Below are 23,359 nucleotides of genomic sequence, written 5' to 3' on the forward strand. Positions count from 1 at the left end.
TTCCCAACATAGTCAGGCTCCTGCTGCTACGTCTCAAAATGCCAGTAATACTGGTGTGGGCACTCTGAGAAGCAGGGTTTTGTTGACTGGGTGAGGGTAGAGGATTTGTCACATCCTAAATAAGGATTTGATGAGAGAAGGGGAAAAAGACCCTGGAATCAGAACCGGCTGGAAGAATAGCTTATTAGCTACTTGTTGGTTTCCTTTGCAGAACCCACCCTGAATAATGAGGGAAGACTTTTAAGCTATTATCTGTCAATTATCACCACTAAGTGCTTTTTGGTGGTTGCAGAAAGAACCAGATCAGAGTCCTGCTAGGCTGTTGAAAACACTCACGTTCATTTTCTTCACCAGGCGGCCGATAGAAGGACAGAACGAGGGAGATGATGGCTGCAATCTCCAGGATGATGAGTGTGACATCTTGAAGTGCTTCCCAAACTAATTCTAAGAAGGTCTTGGGCTTTTTTGGGGGAATTAAGTTCTGTCCGAACACTTGTTTACGTTTTTCCAGATCTGCTGGGTTCCCAGATAGACCTGAAAAGGAGATCGGAGTGGGAAGAACGAGTGAAAAAAAATGGGGAAGAGATGAGTGATAGAGAAAGGAAGTGAAAAGACCCTTTTAAAATAAAGACCCCTTGCTTCCTGATCTGCCCAGGTATGAGATCCAGTTAGGCCTCAATCACCCCAATTTGCCCAGGACTCAGGGGGTGTGAAACTCTCAGTGAAAAATGGGCAAACTGAGACAAGTTGGTCACAGGGGCCACTCACTTCTCTCAGTCTCCAGGGTAAGCTAGTCTAGAGCTAAAACTTCATCTCCTCCTTAGAGTCTGTGCCAGGCAACATCAAAATGTTTCCTGGGACTCCCCCTTTACTTCTCCTTCACATTAACATGTAAATGCTGGTGACAATTTAAAAACAGAGTTAGCTTGCATCCACTCACTCATGTTCCCAGAAAGAAAACAGAATTATTTCCAGTGCTTTCCTTACAGTTAGGCCCCTCTGTTGGGCCCCAGGGGCTTACACTGTAAGGGAAGTGGGGAAATCCTAGAATTTCAATTACTGCCAATTGACTTTTTTCAGTTTACACACAACAGCAAATTAGCCCCTTCTTGGCCCTTGAAGTTATTGGCTGCACTGTTTGATGGTTTCCCCAGAGGCAGGGTGGGGCAACCTCTGTTGTGAAAAAAGGTCAGCAAGGAGGAGGCTTAGAATGGAGAACTGAGCTTCAAAGAGTGCAAAGAAAAGCAGATGACTGGATGCTGCCGGGAGAAAATGGGGACACTACTGCCACTGCTGTCAGAGGACCTCTTTAGACGTTAGTCAACATGCAGGGTGTTCCACTGGAGGGTGTGGCGGTGGAGCATGAGGGCAAATATCTACTCTCCATCGCCACTGAATAGAACCCGAGTGTTATCTTAAATAGCAAGAAGAAAGATGTGGGTCAGATTTAAGGAAGACATTCAAATAAAAAAGATTTGAAAATGGGAAAATGGGTACCCAAGGGAGTGCTGTCTACAGGGTCTGAGATAGCCTCCACTTCTCTAGCCTAAAAACAAAACCACCAGGAGAGGTACATGCGATGCTTATCTGTGTGGGAAGGTAGTTTGGAGACATGCCTGGACATACAGTGAGGAGTGAACTGGCATCTACACTTGGGGAGTCGGGATTGGAGAACACTCCACTTGCTAGTGTTTAGGAGAGGAAAACAGGGAGCTGGTGGGGGAACTTGTGCCCAATGTGCACACCGGCAGCCTCCTGCCTCCTAGTGCCCAACTGCCCCACCCTGGCCTCCAGCTGAGTGGCAGGGCTCAGGTCCGCAGGGGAGCAGGGCTTGGCCAAAGCATCAGAAGCAAGTTGGGCTGCTTCCCAGAGGCTCCTGCCTCCACCACTCTGAGAAGTCAGGTTCCCAGCGGGAAAGGAGAGCGAGGTCCTGGGAAGGAACTCTCGATCCCCAGGCAGGCAGGGGCAGAGCTGCCAGGGGTCAGGTCCATGCTGGTCCTTTCTCTCTGGGGACCCTAGGTAGCAAGGCAGTGCCAAGTTGGAAACTACTGATCTGGAGGGCCAGGACTGCTTGAGGGAATAGGAGTTTGATAATTTGCCAAGTCGACTTGGGATGTTTCTCAATAAAGGGAGAAGAGGCGGTTGTTCCTTCGTTAAGAGTAAGTAAGTACATGACCATGAAGGCAAACCACGATGTCAGATATTAGAGGTCATCAAAAAGAACATCACGATAGCTTTCTGAAGCTACCATCACCTACAACACCAACCACTACAACAAAAGTTTAGCTAAAAGCATCCTGTCTGAGGTAGCCCTGCCCTTCTCTGTTCTCATATTAATACCTTGTGATCATTCCTGACTCCTTTCTTTCTCTCTCTCTCTCACCCACTATATCCATTTAGTCAGGAAATCCTGTCAGCTTTACCTTCAAAGTGTACCCCAGGTGCAATCATTTCTCCCTTTCCACTGTTACCACTCTGCTCTAAGCCACCATCATCTCTTGCTTGGATTATTACAACTGGTCTTGTAACTGGTCTCACTTCCCCTCTTGCTTTCCTGTTCTCCCTTCCACAGAGTAGCCAGAATGATATTCTTCAAACTCAACTCATGACACTTATTTACTCAGAATCCCCTGGTGGTTTTTACTTGGAGTGAAACTGCGCGCTGAAGACCTTAGGAAGGCCAATAAGGCCCCTTAAAAGACACCAGCTCCCACTCCTTAATTCCTACAATTTGCCCCTCGGTCATTGAGATCTCAGCCAAGCTAGCCTTCCTACCAGCCTCTGAATGCACCAGACGTGCTTCTATTTCGGGGCCCCTGCTCCCTTTGCTGATTCCTCTTCACTTTGCAGGGTTCATTCTCTCACCTTCTTCAGGTCTTTGTACAAGTGTCACCTTTTTAGTGAAGCCTACCCTGACCATCGTGTTTAATATCACGACTTCTCTTCTCCAGCATCCCTAACCCCTTACTTAGCCTGCTCAACTGTTCCCTCTATAGGTCCTCCCCCCTAATATATGATAGAATGTATTCTCTTATTGTTTGTCTATCCCCCTTCACAAGGGTAGAATTTTGTCCTTGATCCTTAGGTCTACAGCAGTGCCTGGCCCATGGTACACATACAGATTTGTCGAATGAGCTGAATGAATGAGTAATGAATAAGTTTGGTAACATTTAAGTGATTACTCTGTGCCAGGCACTTCCCTAGCTACACTCATGTCTTCCCATGCAAACATTACAAACCCCATGCAGTAGCTAGTACTAACCCCATTTTACATTTAAGCAAACTAAGACCTGGAGAGGTTATATGAATACTCAAGCCTAGTATTTGACAGAGGCCATGCTACTTCACAGGAAGCAACGGGATGCCATTATACCTAGAGGGGCTGCGGTATAGAGGAGGCTGCACTCAGCTGGGGCTTCATTCCAGCGTGACTCACTCATCTGGGTTTGCCTGGAACTTTCTGAGTGTTAGCAATGGAGCTCCTGCCTCCTGAGAACACCCCCGAGAATGCCCCCTCAGTCCCAGGCAAACAGGGCGGGTGGGTCTCTGTAAAGCCAGTTCCCATGGCCACCATCACAGCTGCCTGGCCCATGCAGGTTTGCATTAAATTCAGACAGACAGTAATGAAACAGTGGAGCAAGAACTGGTGGGTCATTACCTTTAATCCTAGCTTGCACCCCACGGGCAAGTAAAAACACACACTGGGATCCAAAACGCAACCATTCAGTGCTCACAAAGCTACTGACTTATCCGAGTTTCCTAGTATCAAAGTTTCTAGCTCACCGGCCCCATTCACCTCTGTTCCCTATCTCCTTCTCTCTACACAAACTCCTCACAAACTGGCTTCTACTTCAGCACTCTGCCATCTTGGCTGCTTCTCCTGGCCTCCTCCATGTGGCCTTTCTCTGCTCTCTTCTCTACTGTTAATCTCAGGAACCTAGAGAGAGCAAGCTCCTGGTCTGCCCCATTTTATAGTGTAGAAACCAAAATCTTTAATCCAATATACAAACAAGGAAGTCTCTGATACAAAGTCACTTATCTGAGGCATAATGGGATTCCTCATGAGAGTGCACCACCCCACATCAAAAAGGGTGAGAAAGGCTTAGTCCCAAAACCAAGCCCCACGCTACAAGGATCCTGCCTGCTCACAGCTCGCCCCCAACACACATTAATATAATCACGCCCATCCCAAGCAAGAAGGGCAACCAATACCATCACCTGGGCGACCGGCTTCCACGTGGGCAGCGCCATCTTTAACAAAGTGAGCATAATATATTTTATCTGCCCAATAGTCACCAACTTTCTTCCTCGCAGGGCAGTCCCATGGGCTGTTTTCCTCTTCTCTTTAGCTCTGAAGTGTAAGCACTGGGGAGTGGGACCTGGATGGAAGCACGTGCCCACAGTGTGGGAGAAGTGGCCGGGTAGAGGGCTGAGCAAGGCCCTTGGGGAGCACCTCTAAGCAAATCAGCCCTGTTCCTATTTTAAACTGGAGTGAATTAGTTCTGTCCTCAAGGCTGGTGACACCAGGTTTGTCAGAGTCCATCCTATACATTTTATATTCAATTCAAGGTTCATTCTGGCTTATATTGAATGTAAGCAAATGAAACAAGACAAAATATGGAAAACAGAAAAAGGTCAGGCCTTGCTCCTACCTGGATGCCCTCAAAGTCACACTTACTTCTTTTTTGCCATTTTCTCTCATCTAGCTGATCCACCTTAAGTCACTCTAAGCTCCTCAACAGCTACCTTAAGAAGCCATGTGGCTGTCCCAGTTCCCAGCATGCCCTGTGGCAGGGAGGGGCAGGTTGGGCTGTTAGCATAGTAGCCTTGGGAATCCTCTCTCAGACATGTGGCATGGAACAGAAAGGCATGTAGGACTGGGAGCTTGGCCAATCCCTGATTTTGGGCTTTCCATTCCAATTCTTCCTGCCCCGAGAGGCTCCCAGGGCCTTATCTCAGTAGCTGTAATTGCACATTCATACTTGTCCAGCCCAGGAAAGGGTTTCAGTCCCTGATCTCTGCAGTTGCTTCTCAAATACACAGTTTCCTGGAGAGGGAAGAAAGCCTCAGCAGGGAAAGAATGCTGGAAACATAGAGAAAGGGTTTCTCCTACAAATGCATCAAGAAAAGGAGAGGAAACCTTGTCCCCAAGAAGATGAGAGACCTCCACTCAAATAGGAGTGCTTCTGGCCCTGAGAACCAGACTGAACACATGAGCTGGGAGAGGTGACAAGAATGTTGGGCTGTGAAGTCATCGCCCCCACCCCATGCTGGGGAGTGACACTGCCCCTGCCCAGGCTGGTGGGAGTTGCAATAAGCAGCCGTGGAAAATCTGTGTCTGCTGTGAGCCTGGGCTGGGACCTGGGGCTAGGGAGGAGGAGCTGCAGGCCCGCCCTCAGTGGCCGGACTCCAGCAGGGAAGGGCCAGGGCCAGCCTCTCTCTGAGGCCCAGGACTGTCTGCAGAGGTACCCTTATCAGAACCAGCTCAGCCCCAGAGAGGGTGGGGTTAGGTTGGGCCTCACAAGGGACTTCCCAGCTGTCTGAGTATGACACCTTGCCAAAGAGACAGCCGAATCTTCTCACACACAGATAGTACAAAAGAAAGGTTTTTCTTGGTCCTGGTATACCTCTCTGGAATATGAGAAGAACAGACATTGGGATACCTTTCAAGTCCTGCCTTAAAAACTCAAGATTCAGGGGTTATGGGGGGCTACAGGGAAGAGCAGCTTCAAATCCATATAGAAACCTACAGGCTTTAGCCAGCTCCTGCTGCCATGCAGCTTCTCCAACGTGGCGTGCCCATAGCTTGGGGATGTGCTGTCTGTCTGCTGGACTTCCAGCCCCCAGAGATAAAGCAATCTTCTCCAGGTCATAGCAAAAGGACGGCAGACTTAGAGAAGAATGCCCTTTTCTTCATTCTCTTCTGAAACACCCTGCCGAAGTTGGTACTTCCTCTGGCTTGTTTTGAACACTCCAACTCTGTCCCAGAGAACCGCAAGCTCCCAAGGGCCCTGCTCGGCCCTCTACCCGGCCACTTCTCCCACACTGTGGGCACGTGCCTCCATCCAGGTCCCACTCCCCAGTGCTTACGCTTCAGAGCTAAAGAGAAAGAGGGAAGGCCCCAATTCCAGGGTAGAGAGGCACACTGGCCTCAGTCAAGGGTCAAGGAGGGAATGCGATTTTTCTCTCCCATCCCCAGCTGATGGTTCCATGCAGGGCAGCAACAAGAAGGTTCAAATCAAAACAAAGCTTGCAACAGTTTCGGCCGAGCTGCCAAGGGAATGCAGCACAGAGGGTTGCAGCAGGCCTGGTGGAAGGGGAGAGATCAGGGAGGGTGCTCAGATTCAGAAAAATTTAACTACTCTCCCCATCAAGATTTCTCTGTCCCCAGCCTGGCAGCATTATGCCAGCTAACCCAGAAGTCCAGCTCTGGGCAAGGAAGGGCTGGATAGAAAAGAATTTACAGAGCCTGGAGTTGGGCTAGCAAGAGAAGGCCCATAAGCAGTCATGCACCGTGGCCTAATTCAGCCCTAGGCAGTAACTCAAACCAGAAGAGAACTCCCAGATGCAATGTAGAATTCCCTGAATGGGAGGAGGGACAAAGGGGAAGGTACTTTACTCTCCTGTTTTTCTCAATCATCTACCATATGGCTGTGGATGCTGCTTCCTCCAGGTTTTGTGGAAAACTTTCCCACCCCCCACTAAGCACTAAATATTTCTTTTATGAAGCTACTAGACTTGTCTGAACTCACATTACAGTAAAGCTGCTTTGTGTCTCTTTGAGTTGGTCTGCTCACCTCTACCCTTCCTCCTCCCTCCAAGATATGCTTTTATCTTGAGTCTCTCTTACATCTTAAACCAGGGCTAATACAGCTTCCCATAATGTGACCCCTGCAGGTGGTTAATCTCTGCAGCCCTGCCCACATAAATTGTTTTTAGGGTAAGTTATTTGGCATCTTTAGTAGAACTGGGGCAAGGAAGGATTCCAGGGGATGACTGTGGGCAGAGGGCACGAGGAAAGAGAGGTAGCTCTGCCATGCTTTTATCTTGAAATAGTTGAGCTCCTAAAAATGGATATTCTACAACAGAGATAGGGAGGAAAAGCTCAAAGAAGCCAGTGGCCCATCTTCTCATATCCGTTTTATCCCATATTCACTTGCCTAGTTCCCTATATTCCCTCTTAACACGAACATTCCCCAAGGCAGTGGTCTCTAAGTAGGGGGCACGCATCCATCTGTTGATGCATGGAAAAATACTAGGACTTTTTATTACTTCATACATTTTTATTTCTTGCATATCTTGTTATGTAAATGATATCAGTGTTAGAAGTACTAATAGTAATAAAATAGTGTTGTAAGTGAACATTTATTAGGGCTATGTGTTCAGTTTTCCCCCAGATTGGCAATTCTACTAGAAATTTCAGGTGCACTCCCTCTCAGGAGCAAGCTTGTGCCTTTCCTGTCTGTCTTCTTCCCCCAGGCCCATTACTTTTGCTTTTCTCTCTTCTAAGCTCCAAGGGCCCCTTATTTTGCTTTTGTCACTTGTATCCTGAGCCTACCCAGCCCAGCTGACTCATTTCTACTACCTCTGTGACTTTCTAAATAAACTTTCTCATAATTTGAAAAAGAAAGAAAGAAAGAGAAAAAAAGGAAAAAGAAGAAAGAAAGAAAGAAAGAAAGAAAGAAAGAAAGAAAAAGAAAGAAAGAAAGAAAGAAAGAAAGAGAAAGAAAGAAAGAAAGAAAGAAAGAAAGAAAGAAAGAAAGAAAGAAAGAAAGAGAGAGATCAGTTGGTTAGAGCATTGTCCGGCTATGCCAAGGTTGCGGGTTTGATCCCATCAGGGCACACACAAGAACCAACCAATGAATGCATAAGTAAGTGGAACAACAAATCAATGTTTCTTTCTCTCCCTCTCTGCCTAAGATAAATTTAAAAACTTGTTAAAAAATGAAAGAAAAAATTTCAATCTGCCACACTGAGAAAAAGCCCAGCCCTAGTGTGTCCCAACTTATGGAAAAATGAATAGTTTTTGGTAGAATATAAAATTGACCTCAAAAAACATGGTAAAAGGACACACAGTTAAAAAACCCTAAGATCTTAAGATGGAGATGTTAACCTAAATCCTACAGAATAATCCTAAAAAACCAGAATTGTAATTTGGGCTGACTGTCTTGAAACAGATTCTTTCCCTTCCTGCCATTTATTCTTCAAAGAATCTCAGTTCCCTAAACCCGAAAGATGTTCAGTAATTATGCAAGGCAAAAATGCTCACACCTCATGCCAGGAACATTCAGTAAGTGGTAGCATTTATGTGGGGTTCCTTCCCAGTGTGCCTCAGTGGTATACAGATTGTTTTGAGCTAAGGGCAATTTTAGCTTTGGGCCCAAGAGAAACTTCTGCCTCTCCCTTTAACTACCTAGATTACAGGGGTCAGGAACCTATGGCTCGTGAGCTACATGTGGCTCTTTTGATGGCTGCATCTGGCTCGCAGACAAAACTTTAATAAAAAAAAAATAATAACATTAAAAATATAAAACATTCTCATGTATTACAATCCATTCATTTCCTACTGCTCATGTTCATGGTTGCGGATGGCTGGAGCCAATCACAGCTGTCCTCCAGGACAACAGCAAATTTTTATTGGATAATGCTCTCATGGAATTACATTTTAAAATATGTGGTATTCATGGCTCTCTCAGCCAAAAAGGTTCCCGACCCCTGGCCTAGAACTTGAATTAGGGGCTTTTCTTATAAATAAGAAATTATTGGAGATAACTTTTTGACCTACCCATATGGCAGAACAAAGTGTTTGTTTGTTTAGTTTTTTTTATTAAGTGAGTGGCGGGGAGGCAGAAAGACAGACTCCCACATGTGCCTGACCAGGATCCACACTGCAAACCCCCTACAGGAAAATGTTCTGCCCATTTGGGGCCACTGCTTCATTGCTTGGCAACTAAGCTATTTCAGTGCCTGAAGTGAGGCCATGGAGCCATCCTCAGTACCCGGGGCCAACCTGCTTGAATCATTCCAAACATGGCTGTGGAAGGGGAAGAGAGAGAGAGAGAGAGAGAGAGAGAGAGAGAGAGAAGGGGGAGGGGTGGAAAAGCAGATAGTCACTTCTCCTCTGTGACCTTACCAGGAATCAAACCCAGGACTTCTACACGCTGGGCTGATGCGCTACTGCTAAGCCAACCGGCCAGGGCCAAAACAAACTTTCATTTACTAAACATTTGTCCTTATCGTTCTGTAGTGACCCTTTGAAACCCCCAGGGCACCTTACCTCATCCTTAACTCAAGCTATCTTATATACCTGAATCCCCTTTTCTATCCCCTCTCCTGCATGTGGGTCTCTAATTCTCTCATGTATGTGAGGTTTCCATACATGGTATGTATGCAGAGTTTCATACATATGTATATATATTAAATTTGAATTTTCTCTTGCTAATCTGTCTCGTGTCTATTTGATTATTAGAGCAGCCAGAAGAACCTTGAGGGCAGGGGAGAGTTTGTTCTTCCCCCATAATCACCACAGAACACAGCCATGCCAGAGCTTCTCTGAGCAAGCAGATGATACAGGAGTCCTGTCTCCAATTCCCAACCTTCTACACACCCCCCACAATCTCTTTAGCTTAGGTCCCCATACTTGGGACCTCCCATAACACCCATCATAGCACTATGACAACATTTCTGAAGTTGCCTTAATTTCTGCATATTGTCTTGTAGCTGTAAACTCTATGAAAGGAGACACTGTGTCTGTTGTGTTCACAATTGTGTCCCCGGTACCTGCTACATATTAAATATTTGTTGAATGTTGAATTTTTGAATGTGGTTGTAAAGAATTGGAAGCTTTTGTATCCCACTGTCACAACCCCAACTCTGCTGAGGAGGGAACATGAAATAGAACTCCCACCAACATTCTTCTAGATTAAATTCAACAGGAATAGTCTTTAGCTTTTATGAACAGAGCCCACAGAAAATGATTAATTCTTTAGTTAAGGTTCCCCTTCTATGACCTTTCTGATGTGGGTATAGACCTCCTCCCTATTGTTGGCTCCTCCTCATAAAACATTTTTCTTTCTCCTAAAAAATGGTAGTACAGCTGAGGACCAACTTGGAAAAGTTCTATAAGGAAAGAAAAATTGATATACCCTATAATCTAATCACAGAGACTTCCCAGCCTTGCTTTCTCCCACCTTCATGTAATCTTTCTATGTTCCCTCTTAATCCAAAAGTATAAAAGAAACTGAAAAACTGTAATTCTCTAAAGCATCCAGGTCTTGCTTCCTGGCATGTCATTAGTTTGGCTCAAATAAACTCTTATAAAAATTCTCTACAGGTTTGAACATTCTTATGTCAACAAATATAAAACAAACTTCAATTATCCATGCTTTGAGATTCTCTGTTGCTGCTCTAGCATCAGGCAGCAGAGCATTAACAGACTGTGAGTCAGAAAACATGAAATATTCCATTGTGTTCTACCCTTTGGTAAGAACTTAAGTGAATAATTTAAGTCTTTGGCTTGTTGAAACAGAGATAGATAGAAAGATAGATAGATGAGATAGATAGATAGATAGATAGATAGATAGATAGATAGATAGATAGATAGATAGAATATATAAATTAAAATTAAGTACCATTTACCTCTAGAATGGTGTAAATCTACAATAATAAAACCAAGTTAGGAAAGAGGAGAAGTAACGAAATATTATGAACAAGTATATGCCAACAAATTGGGCAGTCAGGAAGAAATGAATAAATTCTTATAAACATACAATTTTTCAAAACTGAATCAAGAAGAAACACAAAATCTGAACATACCAATTACAAACAACTAAATCAAAGCAGTAATCAAAAAACTCCCAACAAACAAAAGTACTGGACCAGATGGCTTCACAGGTAAATTTTACCAAACATTAAAAGAAGCACTGACGCTGCTCTAAATCAAAGAAGAAATAAAAAAACTCCCGGCAAAAGTTCTGGACCAGATGGCTTCACAGGTAAATTTTACCAAACACTCAAAAAAGAACTAATACCTATTTTTCTTAAACTATTCCAAAAAAATTCAAGTGGAGGGGAGACTACCAAGCTCATTTTATGAGGCCAGCATTGTCCTAATCTCAAAACCAGATAAAGACACTACAACAACAACAAAAAAAGTATAGGCCAATATCCTTGATGAACATATGCAAAAACACCTCAACAAAATATTAGCAAACCAAATTCAGCAATACATTAAAAAGATAATACACCATGATCAAATGGGATTTATTCCTAGGATTTAAGGTTGGTATAATATGTGAAAATCAGTCAACACGATACACCACATAAACAAAATGAAAAATAAAAATCATATGTCATATCAACAGATGCAGAAAAAGCATTTGAAAAAATCCACACCCATTTATGATAAAAACTCTCAGCAAAGTGAGAAAAGAGGGAACATACCACAACATAATAAAGGTCACAAATGACAAACCCACAGTCAACATCATACTCAATGGGGAAAAACTAAGTGTTTCTCTTAAGATTAGAAATAGACAACGGATGTCAGTTACACCACTCTTATTCAATGTAGTACTGAAAGTCCTAGCCACAGCATTAAGACAAGGAGAAGAAACAAAAGGCATCCATATTGAAAATGAAGAAGTAAAACTGTCATTATTTGCAGATGAAATGATACTGTATATATAGAAGCTTAAAGATTCCACCCCTAAAAAATACTAGAACTGATAAATGAATTTAGTAAAGTAGCAGGATAAAAAAATAAATATTCAGGTATCAATTTCATTTTTATACACCAATAATAAACTATTAGAAAGGGAACCTAAAAAAAATAATACCACTTATAATTGCCTCAAAAAGTAAAACTCATGAATAAATTTAACCAAGTAGATAAATACTAGAAAAACTATAAAACACTGAAGAAGATATAAATAAATGGACGCATATATTATGATTATGGTTAGGAAGACTTAACATGATTAAAATGTTCAAACTACCAAAGCATTCTATAGACTCAACATAATTCCTATCAGAATACCAGTGGTGTTTTCACAGAACTAGAACAAATAATCCAAATATTTATATGGAACCACAAAAGATTCCAAATAGCCATTATCAATCTTGAGAAAAAAGAACAAAGTTGGATGTATCATACTACCTGATATCAAACCATACTACAAGGCTGTAGCACTAAAGACATCATGGTATTATCATCAAAACAGACATATAGATCAATGGTACAGAAATAAACACACATCTGTTCGGTCAATTAATATTTGAAAAAGGAGGCAAGAACATACAATAGGGTAAAGATAGTATTCAATGAATGGTGTTGAGAAAACTGGAAAGATACATGCAAAAAAAAAAAAAAAAAAGGAACCAGATCATCTTCTTACACCAAATATAAGAATAAATTCAAAATGGGTCAGATTTAAATATAAGATTAAAACCCAAAAATAATAAAATCTCTGACATTTCTCGTAATATTTTTTCTGATATATTTCCTTGGGCAAGGGAAACAAAGGAAATAAACAAATGGAACCACATAAAAATAAAATGTTTTTGCACAGCAAAGGAAACAATCAACAAAATGAAAAGACAATCTACCGAATGGAAGAAGATATTCCCCAATGGTACATCCAATAAAGGGTTAATATCCAAAATTTGTAAAGAACTCATACAACTCAACACCAAAAAAACCAATCAATCCAATTTAAAAATGGGCAGAGGATCTGAATAGACAATTCTCCAAAGAGGACATACAGATAACCAATAGATAAAAAGATGTTCAACATCACTAATTTTAAGAGAAATGTAAATTAAAACCACAATGAGCTATCACCTCACACCTATCAGAACGGCTATCATGAATAAATCAACAAACAAGAAGTGTTAGCGAGGACGTAAAGAAAAGGGAACTCTTGGCCCTGGCCGGTTGGCTCATTGGTAGAGCGTCAGCCTGGCGTGCAGAACTCCCGGGTTCGATTCCCGGCCAGGGCACACAGGAGAAGCGCCCATTTGCTTCTCCACCCCTCCTCCTCTCCTTCCTCTCTCTCTGTCTCTCTCTCTTCCCCTCCTGCAGCCGAGGCTCCATTGGAGCAAAGATGGCCCGGGCGCTGGGGATGGCTCCTTGGCCTCTGCCCTAGGCGCTAGAGTGGCTCTGGTTGCAACAGAGCGACGCCCCGGAGGGGCAGAGCATCGCCCCCTGGTGGGCAGAGTGTCGCCCCTGGTGGGTGTGCCGGGTGGATCCCGGTCGGGTGCATGCGGGAGTCTGTCTGACTGTCTCTCCCCGTTTCCAGCTTCAGAAAAATACAAAAAAAAAAAAAAAAAAAAAAAGAAAAAAAGAAAAGGGAACTCTTGTGCACTTTTGGTGGGAATATACATTGTGCAACCATTATGGAAAACAATATAAAGTTTCCTCAAAAAATTAAAAATGGACTACCTTATGAGTGAGTCCACTTCTGTGTCGATATCCAAAGAAACCCAAAACACTAATTTGAAAGAATATATGCACCCTTATGTTTATTTGTGGGGCAGCTGTGTTAGGCTTGCTTGCTGGTGTACCAGCCGCAAGCACTTTACTTGATTAGTGCATAAACACTTGGCAGAGGCAAGTGTGCATAGCTTATATGAGGCTATGGGTGCTTGCGCTTGGGGGAATTGTGGATGGCGGGTTGCCTGCCCGCCACTGTTAGGGACCATTTTTGCTGTTTGCCAGAGAAGAGGTTTCCTCCTGCCTGTGTGCTCATCTGCTATTGTGAGACTATTAAAAGGTAACGCCCCAGTGCTTCCCCGCTCCACAGTTTGTCTACCATCTGCCTGAATCCAATGTGGACCTGCCTGGTCTTGGACACTGGCATTACACTGTTACAGCATTATTTATGTCAGGCAAGACATGGAAGCAACCCAAGTGCCCATCAATAGATGAGTGGATAAAAAAGCTGTGGCAGTCTGACCTGTGGTGCTGCAGTAGGTGGAGTGTCAACCTAGATATCTGAGGTCACTGGTTTGAAACCCTGGGCTTGCCTGGTCAAGGCATGTATGACAAGGAATCAATGAACAACTAAAGTGAAGCAACTATGAATTGATAATTCTTGCCCCCCCCAACCTTCTCTGCTCTCTCTATAAAATTAATAAGTAAAATATTTTTTTTAGAAAGCTGCAGTACATATGTACAATGGAATATTGCTCAGCCAGAAAAAAAAAAGAAATATTACTATTTGTGATGACATGGATGGACATAGAGGTACTGTGCTAACTGAAATAAGTCAGTAAAAGAAAAACAAATATGATATGATGTCACTTACATGTGGAATCCAAAGAACAAAATAAATGAACAAACAAAATTGAAACAGATTCATAGATACAGAGAACAGACTGACGGTTGCCAGAGTGCTAGAAGGGTTGTGGGATTGGGGGAAAGAGTTGAAAGAATTAAAAAGTACTAAACAGTAGTAATGAAATAGTCACGGGATGTAAAATACAGCATAGGGAATATAGTCAATAATAGTTAATAACTAAGTATGGTACCAGATGGGTACTGGAAATATTGGGGGGAATACTTTATAAAGTATTTAATTATCTAACCATATGCTGAACATATGAAACTAATATAAAATAATATTGAATGTAAAGTGTAATTGAAAGACAAAATTTTAAAAACATGTTAGTGTCAGAAATGTTATAAATTTCCAAATCACATAACACTTCTTAGTTGCTATAGCTTAAAAAAAATCTGTTAATCTATACTACAGATGCAGTCAACCAACAAAAAAATAAAGGGTCATACTATAGGAATCAATCTTCCCCATCTTACTTCATCTTGGTTTCCAATCAACAGGATTCAAAGAGCAGGTAAATTTCTTCTTTCTTATTATTAGTCTACAGCAGTCTCCTACAGGTGATAAAACTACGCTAAGTTATCAGGCATCTCAGTGTGGTCTTCTGTGAACAGGCTGACTTTTTATAGCATCAATTCATTGGGACACCTGATATTGATGCTCTTTTCTCAACCTGCCAAAATAAACAGCTCAGCATCAACCATGTCAGGTGAGAGACTCCTGTGTCATAGCTCTTTGGTGTCTTCTTTTCCTATCCATTTATTCCGCTCAAACATGGGGAGATCATTGTTGGCATTGGTGGGGGGCGGGGAGCTAAAAATTACTCATGGAAAAGTTGTTTTCTGACACCCTAACTCCCCAGCTCAAGGACCAGCATCATGATAAGTCTTACACTGAAACAAATCAGGATACATATTTGTGATCTAGGAAACAGGAGAATGTCAGTGGACAACTGTGCCAATGGTAGAGGTACTGGGATCTAGGCATGGCCAGGGTCTGTGGCTAGCCAAAGGGGAGGCTTTCAACTATCAGTATGAAACCAGACTGGGAAGGAATCTAGGAGCATTAACTCAGTCTTTAACATTTGTTATCTAAAGTTGAGATGAGAGTAGATAGAATATATGTTCTTTGGGAATGGGAAGCTCTCTGGGAATCAGAAAGTAAACAGTAGCAGCTATGAGAACGAATTTAGAAATTTGGGAGGAAATTCTGGATCTTTCTATGAGGAGCTTCCCAGGTTCCAGCTTATTTGGACTCTTGAGTTTCACTTTGTGAGAGAAACAACTGACTAAAGGGATTAAGAACAAGATAGAAAGGGAAAAAGATGGCCTAACCTGTGGTGGCACAGTGGATAAAGCATCTACCTGGACCTCTGAGGTCGCTGGTTCAAAATCCTGGGCTTGCCTGGTCAAGGCACATATGGGATTTGATGCTTCCTGCTCCTCCCTCCCTTCTCTCTCTCTCTCTCTCTTTCTTTCCCCTCTCTAAAACGAATAAAAAAAAAAGAGAGGGAAAGGGAAAAAGAAAGGTCCTTTCTAAATTTTGATGAATGTATTATCTCAGTAAAAACCTAATAGTAGTAGCCCCCCTTTAAGGTCAATACTACTACAAAAATGGCAGAATAAAGAAATTTAGCTGACAAGAAGTAGGCAGTGCCTGATCAGGCACTGGCGCAGTGGATAGAGCATCAACCTGGTGTGCTGAGGACTCACATTTGAAACCCCAAGGTCGGTTGCTGGCTTGAGTGCTGACTCACCAGCTTGAGTGCAGGCTCACCAGCTTGAGTGCAGGATTGCCAACCTGAGCATAGGATCATCGACATGACCCCATGGTTGCTATCTTGAGCCTCTTGAGCCCAAAGGTTGCTGGCTTGAAGCTCAAGGTCACTAGCTTGAGCCAGGGGACACTGGCTCAGCAGAAACCCCCTGGTCAAGGCATGTATGAGAAGCAATCAATGAACAACTAAAGTGCTGCAACAAGTTTATGCTTCTTATCCCTCTCCCTTACTGTTTATCTGTCCCTGTCCCTGCCTGTCCCTCTCTCTCTCGCTCTCTCTAAAAAAAAAAAAGAAGTAGGCAGTACAGAAGGTCAGTCATGGGTACCAGCCAGAAAGGAAATATGGAGTTACATGAAAGCAACTAAGCTCTGCCATCTCAACCAGATCTCCTTTTGAAATCAAAAGGTGAATGAAGGAAGTGGACAGTGGTTTCAGTTACACATGCCTTTAGAGATATAGTAACACGTCCCACTGAGTAGACACTGATATTCTGGCAAATATCCTCAGACAAATGGGCTTCGTTTTAATCTGGGACAGCTAATTTATTGAACCTCTATTATAAACTTGAGCACTGTACATCCATCATAGTATTCAATCCTAATAACTCTATGGGCTAACTATTAACATCATTTATAGAAGAAACAGAGAGGTCGAGTAAATTGTTCAATATTACTCAGCGAGTAAATTGTAGAGCTAATATTTGAATCAAAGCCTATAACCCAAAACAGTCAATTTAAAAAATTCCTAGGAGGAGAAAATAAATTCTCAATATTAAAAAAAAAATTAAAAAGCCTGTAAGACAAGAAACTGAATTCTAGAAGTAAAGAGAACAGGTAGAGCAGCTCTCTCCAATTGCAAAGAAAGCAAGGCACGAGCAATGAACAGATATCTAGATAAAAATCTCTCCCCATCCTTTTTTTAAATCCTAAAGAGTCTTTAGAGTTGGCAAGAAATATGACGTGATCTCTGCAGAAGGCTCAGAAATGGAATACCTCAAGGGGCTGAAAGTATCTAAAGGACAAGATCTTTGCTTCATCTCATGCTACTCAACCATGACATACCTGACCAGTAGGACCAAGCAGGAACCTATAACATAGATGCTGAAACCAGGCAAAAGTGAGAAAGCAAGGTTCATTTTGTTCTCTCTCCATTCTGATGATGCAAAATTTCGTATTACCATTACTCACTGGACAACTGGGCTGAGCCAGGCAGGCATAAAGCTAGATTTTTCAGTCTCATTTAAGTATAGATTAAGAACTATATTAAAAGTTCATGAGGCAGGGTGGAAGAAGTCATCAATAATTCTATGGCAGGAAACAGGAGTAATCCAAATATTTGGTGGGTACAATTATATACAATTATACCTTATGACTTACGACGTGTTATTTTACCACCTTATTTTAAACTATATACATTAAAGAAGGTAGAAGGATTTATTCACTTTTTTGTGTGTGTGCCTATCCTCCTCAATTACACTGTAAGATCAGTGGGGGGAAGAATTGTATCTTAAACTTATTGCAATAAAAGACTGATACAGAATAAGGGACTTAATTATTCACTAATAAAAGCATCTCTAACATAAATGTTTTCAAAATAGAGATAAATACCCTCCTGTCTGTATACTGATATATAAAGAGGAGGAAAGAATGATTTTCAGAGAATATCCCAGTCCCTAAACATCATGTTTGGGTGGGGAGTGGGGGGTGGCAGAGGAAGCCTCTTTATGGCCTCACCTCATATACTATATTTTCCCCACTAAACACATATATACCAGTCAGGGCTCCAGGTACCTCTTCTAGAAGCTGGAAAAACAATGTTTTTTTGTCTTTTTTTTTTTAACAGTAACCACCTTTCTCCAATTCCCCACTCCTGATATGGCCTTTACCTTCCACAGGGTTGGTTTTCAGTCTACCACAGAGATTTATTATGCCTCCATAGTGAGCATTGATCTGGTTCATTGCTTCAGTTGAACGCAGCTCCATGAGCTTCCTTAGTTCCATTACTGAGCAGCCAAAGTCCCCTTCACCGTGCTCTACCATCGAGTTGGCCGGCAAGGCACGTTCTGTTGGGTTTGTCATTTTGCCTGCTGTTACCAAGCCCCTCAGTCAGAGAAAGTGTGGAGTTTCCCTTCACCCGATCAGGGTCTCTTGCTTCTTTGCCCACTTCTTACTTCTGTGGGATCCCACAGAAGCTGAAAGTTAGAAAACCGATTGACTATATCTTGTACAATAAGCTTCAGATCCTCTAGACCAGATCCTTCTTCCTTAGGAGGCTTGGCAACAAGAAGAGGAAGAGGGTGAGGGAACTGACTGGAAGCTGGACCACGTGTAACGATGATTGGTGTCCCCAGGTAGTGATGGAAGTTCTTGTCCAGAGTAGGTAGGTTCCTAGCTTAGACCAACTTGCCCAGATGGAAGTGTAAACAGGATGTGCATGTTACCATGGATGCAACCTTGGCAACAACCAGCAACTGTGGTGGTAGAGAAGCAGCAGGAGGAGGAGGACTCCCTGGATACCAATGACAACTGGATCTCTGGAATAAAAGTTCAGATAGACAAAAAGAAACAATTAGAGCAGCCATGGTGATCTAGCACCTGCAAAGGCAAGAGATCATTATTCTAGTACAAGGGTTTAAGTGACAGTTTGTTCTTGACCTGAACTGATAGTGGAGCCCTAAGCTGAGTGAACTAATTCAGGAGAGGCCCTATCTTCCCCCAGAGAATCCTGTAGCTTGTAAAGTCCAATGTAGGGAAATAATTTCAGATATACCCCAGTCTTCATATCTCATCTCTCCCAGAACAAGCAACACAAATCTCACAACCTCAGAAAGTCAGAAATAAAAGTTTATAACCTCTCATGGTCCTAATATTCTCCCTATTTGTAGGACCCACTACCAATCCTTTAATTTTGATCTCACTTCCATGAGGTCAGAAGAGGTCAGAAAAGGAGTCCAAACCCAAGTGCTCTGGAGGGTAGCCCGCCAGTCTGCCTTCCTCTTCTATGCTCCAACCCTACCCCGCTCCCAACACACACATTTACAAACCAGGATAATCTGGTAGAAAGATGCCTAAATCCTCAGAGGCCCCTTAGACTTCTCAGCCCCCAGCTGTATGGAAATCCTGCAGCTTGCTGCAGTTGTCAATAGGTCAGGAACAGAAGTTCAGTTCTTCGAATTAAGCACCACTCGATTCCAAAAAGCTTTTGGAGGGAAGGGGAGAGTAAAATGCTCTGGTAGTTGGTGAAACAGGGTGGCACCTTTTTACATAAGAGGATAGAAGGACCTCTGAGGAGAAAAGACAATGAGTTTGAAGCCTATGAGTGTTAAAGTTTCCTGGGGTGGCAGGGATAGACAGCTTTTAATTCGGATAAAGCCTAGGGCCACGATGAGGTCAGCAGGGGAACAAAGTTGGTCAGCAGAAAGCAAAGTTCACCTCTGCATGAGTGAGCACCAGAGGGTCTCAAATCAGCATTCCTCCCTCACAAAGGCATGTGTCACCTCTCACACATGCTGACTGAAGTGGAGGAGCAGAGCTCTGGGTAGGTGAGCATACAGAGCGCTGCAGGTGGGCTGAAGGCTTATCCGAAGATCTGTTCTCAGCTTCAGGGAGTGGTTTCTGTGTGTTAAGGAGGACTCATTGCCACACATCAGCCATTGAAATGTGAAGGGGCTCTTCCTGAATGCAGCATCAGAACATGGGAGGCCCTGCCTTGGTTAAACAGTTCCCACTGACTTGAGTTCAGTTACCAGGGGCGTAGCAAGAAGCTCTGGTTAGCCTCTCTCTAATAAATTGATGACATCTTTACTTCTAGAAAGTGAACAAAGCACAAGAATTATCAGATAAGGACCTGACTCTTATCAATTACTTTTCTAAAAATCACATGTGGCCAGAGTTTCTACTGATTCCAATCAATCCGGTTCTCAGCAGGATCCCCCAGGATAGAAGTGATTACAGAATCCCTCACCCAACTGGCCTTCTGCCTCCTTCTGTCACAGATTTTTAGAGCTACTCTGCCTCACAAAGAGTTAAGCAAGCTGGGTTTTGTTTTGTTGTTGTTTAATATTTTATCTATGGATTTTAGAGAGAGGATATAAAAAGAGAAAGGTGGAGGGAAGAGTGGGAAGCATCAGCTCATAGTAGTTGCTTCTCATATGTGCCTTGACCAGGCAAGCCCAGGGTTTTGAACCAGTGACCTCAGCATCCAAGGTTGATATTTTATCCACTGCGCCACCACAGGTTAGGCTGTTGTTATTTTTTACTATCACAATCCTTTCTCTTTAGATGCCATCAGAGAATCCTGGGGAACAAGGTCTGGAAAGAATCTGAGGCAGTGTGTCCAACTCCCTTCATTTAGAATGGCACAGAGATAAGCAGTACACAGACTTCTGTCCAGTGTAGCTGCTCCGGCAAGCCTGTTCTGAGAAGTGGGAAGGACTATAGTAGCAAGAAGCCCATCTTGATCCTTATTTAGAACTCCTTAAGCTTTCAAGAAGATGTTGAGAACAATGTTGCTAGAATGCGAATCAGGAAATTAGATTTTATTTTCTCTGTCTCCACCCACTATAATGTTTGTTCTTTGAAGGCAGATTTTCTTCATCTTGTCCACCGCTTTATTCCCAGTGCCTAGAGCATTCAGATAATATTTTTATTGAATAACCAATAGCAGCCTGACCAGGTGGTAGCACAGTGGATAGAGCGTCAACCTGGGACGCTGAGGACCCAGTTCAAAACCCTGAGGCTGCAGCTTGAGTGTGGGCTCACCAGCTTGAGTGCAGGGTCACGGGCTTGAGGTTAAAAGTCACTGGCTTGAAGCACAAGGTTGCTGGATTAAGCCCAAGATCATTGGCTTCAGCAAGGGGTCACTGTCTCAGCTGGAGCCCCCCGGTCAAGGCACATATGAGAAAGCAATCAATGAACAACTAAGGTGCTGCAGCAAAGATGCTTCTCATCTTTCTCCTCTTCTGTCTGTCTGTCCCATTCTCTCTCTGTCTCATTCTCTCTCTCACTAAAAAAATAAAAATAAAAAGAATGAGATTATAGATAGAAATAGTGCTTGTAAGTCTTAGATGAAAGATGTCCTGTGTCTAGAATAGGATACTCAAGTGATGGGAGAAAGCTTAATTTGATTTTAATAAACTTTGTTATCTAGCCCTTTGAGCAGAAGGGTTTCTAATCTTTCCCCACCAGAGAATGGAAAATCCCAAGAATACTTCACTAGCAATAACCATTAGCTGTAACCACCATGCTATACAGCCCTGGATCTCTAGAGAAGAAGAAGCAGTCTAAGTCAAAATTCCTTATTTTGAACTTCTCCTTAAGTTATCAAAGAGCTTCTTCCACTCACATAGGCAAATAATGACAAAATGTTACCATATTTCCCCATGTATAAGACAGACACTTTTTTCGAAAAATTTGCAGTCTAAAAACTAGGTGCATCTTATACATTGGTTGTGGCATTTCAAATGCCATAGATGGAACTGAGGACGAGGCAATATATGAAGACAGTGATTTGTCATTAGATACAGATGAGGACAAGCTAATAGATGGGAGTTTTTACAGTGATGAGGAGTTGTATGAATTTTATGATGAATAAAACTTGAGTTCAATAACTTTATGTAATACATTTTTTTTTCAAACTCAGGGCCTCCAAATTAAGGTGCATCTTATACATGGGGAAATATGGTACTTAAAGTGAGAACACATGGGGCATGTGGGGAAAAAATGAGATCTGTTTCAGGTTTCTCTAGAGCAGGGGTCTCAAACTCGCGGCCTCTGCTCTAGAGACACGTACTCAGCAGGTCAAGTACTAAGCTGTTGGCACAAAGTCAAAGGGGCAGTGCCCAGCTGGGAGCCCAGTTTATTTCTCCATGAAAGTTCCTGCAGGATTCTGAGGTGTAGCAGGTGCCCATACTTCTCTCTTGGCTCTGAGCTCTTAAAATGTGAGCTCACTGCAACTGCTGAGCTTGCCTAGCCCCTAACCTAGGCAACTGGCAAAGAATAATCTGAAGTACTCACACTGCCTCAATCTCAGACACAATGCTCAGATGTCTGGGAGGTAATACCTCCTGTCAGGTCAGAATTAGTCATTTGGCTCTGGGCATTCTGAGTAAGGTATGTTCTCACACCCCATTTCTAGCATTTTGTCAGCCTAAGGGATGATAGGATGGAAGAATGAAGTTTCTCATCTCTTCCTGCAGGGCCAAAGAGTCATATTGTTCTACAAGATCATAAAATCATTTTAATTTTTTATCTTCTAAAGTCTTGTAACATTGTTCTACAATTTGTAATGACACGTGAAAGCATTGTCATATCAATTCTAGGTAAGACAGCTGTGACCCCACCTTATAGACGAAGGCATTAAGGTACAATGAGATAAAAAGTGACTTGGTCTTTGGCAAGTCAGTGACTGTCTACCTGGCATTCTTTTTGTTACACCTTACTCCTTCCTTGAGTCTGACATTTTCTGACAAACATGTAAGAGATCCTTTCAAATGCAGGCATCTCTAGGGTTGTGCTTGTAGTTTCCCTGTAAACATCTTTGATGCAAGCATTTCTGCAACACAACTAATTGGCCATAAGGCAATTCTGCCGTAAAAGATAAAAAAACCAATTGACAGTTTGGTTTATATTTGGCAGACTTAATGTATTTAAGCTAGTTGTCAGTTTGGTTTCCTTTCTCCATAGATGAAGTTCTTGAAGTTATGCCAATTTTTACATTATATAAATCTCAGCCCTCATAATGGTCTATACAGTGATGAGTAGACATGGTAGTCTCAAAATAGTGGATGATAACTATGTGTAAAGCAGATTACAAAGCTCCATGTAATGCCAGGTTGCATATTCTATGAGAATATGATCACAGATCAGTTTGCAAATCCTTCAGAGAGCACAGTCGGCCCTTGCATTGCTCAAAACCAAGTTTACCAGGCTGTGCAAATCGATACTGCTCTTAATGAAAGAGGAAATTTTAGCAATAATGAAAAAGTGTCATGACTAACAAGGAGACAAATCAGAAAGCAAAACAAACAAGAAAAAGTGCAATACAATGAACAGAAGACATATTTTCATTTATCTCAATCAAATCGTTTAAATTATTTTCTTAATTTTTTATGTTTCAATATCTCCTTTTTGATGTCCCTCTTTTATGGCAAAACTGACTTACAGCCAATTAGTTATGCAGCAAAAAAGTGTGTGGGGACATAGTTGCAGGAAAAGGCTATCTATAATATTAACCTTGCTCTTCC

General features: G+C 42.6%; 1 protein-coding gene across 6 annotated transcripts in view; it reads right to left on the reverse strand.

The window, feature by feature from the left end:
* The window catches only part of ATP2B4 (ATPase plasma membrane Ca2+ transporting 4), a 104,289-nt gene that overhangs the window by 36,373 nt on the left and 44,557 nt on the right, over positions 1-23,359 (reverse strand). For all 6 annotated transcript variants that reach the window (XM_066362018.1, XM_066362021.1, XM_066362015.1 and 3 more), the window contains exons 2-3: positions 18,002-18,649; positions 337-534 (exon numbers count right to left, since the gene is read on the reverse strand). In XM_066362018.1, the coding sequence (XP_066218115.1) occupies positions 337-534; positions 18,002-18,194 (391 nt within the window). In that variant the 5' untranslated portion in view covers positions 18,195-18,649. The remainder of the gene's footprint in view (positions 1-336; positions 535-18,001; positions 18,650-23,359) is intronic.

This window comes from Saccopteryx leptura, chromosome 2 (assembly GCF_036850995.1).
Source record: "Saccopteryx leptura isolate mSacLep1 chromosome 2, mSacLep1_pri_phased_curated, whole genome shotgun sequence".
Taxonomy (NCBI): Eukaryota; Metazoa; Chordata; class Mammalia; order Chiroptera; family Emballonuridae; genus Saccopteryx; species Saccopteryx leptura.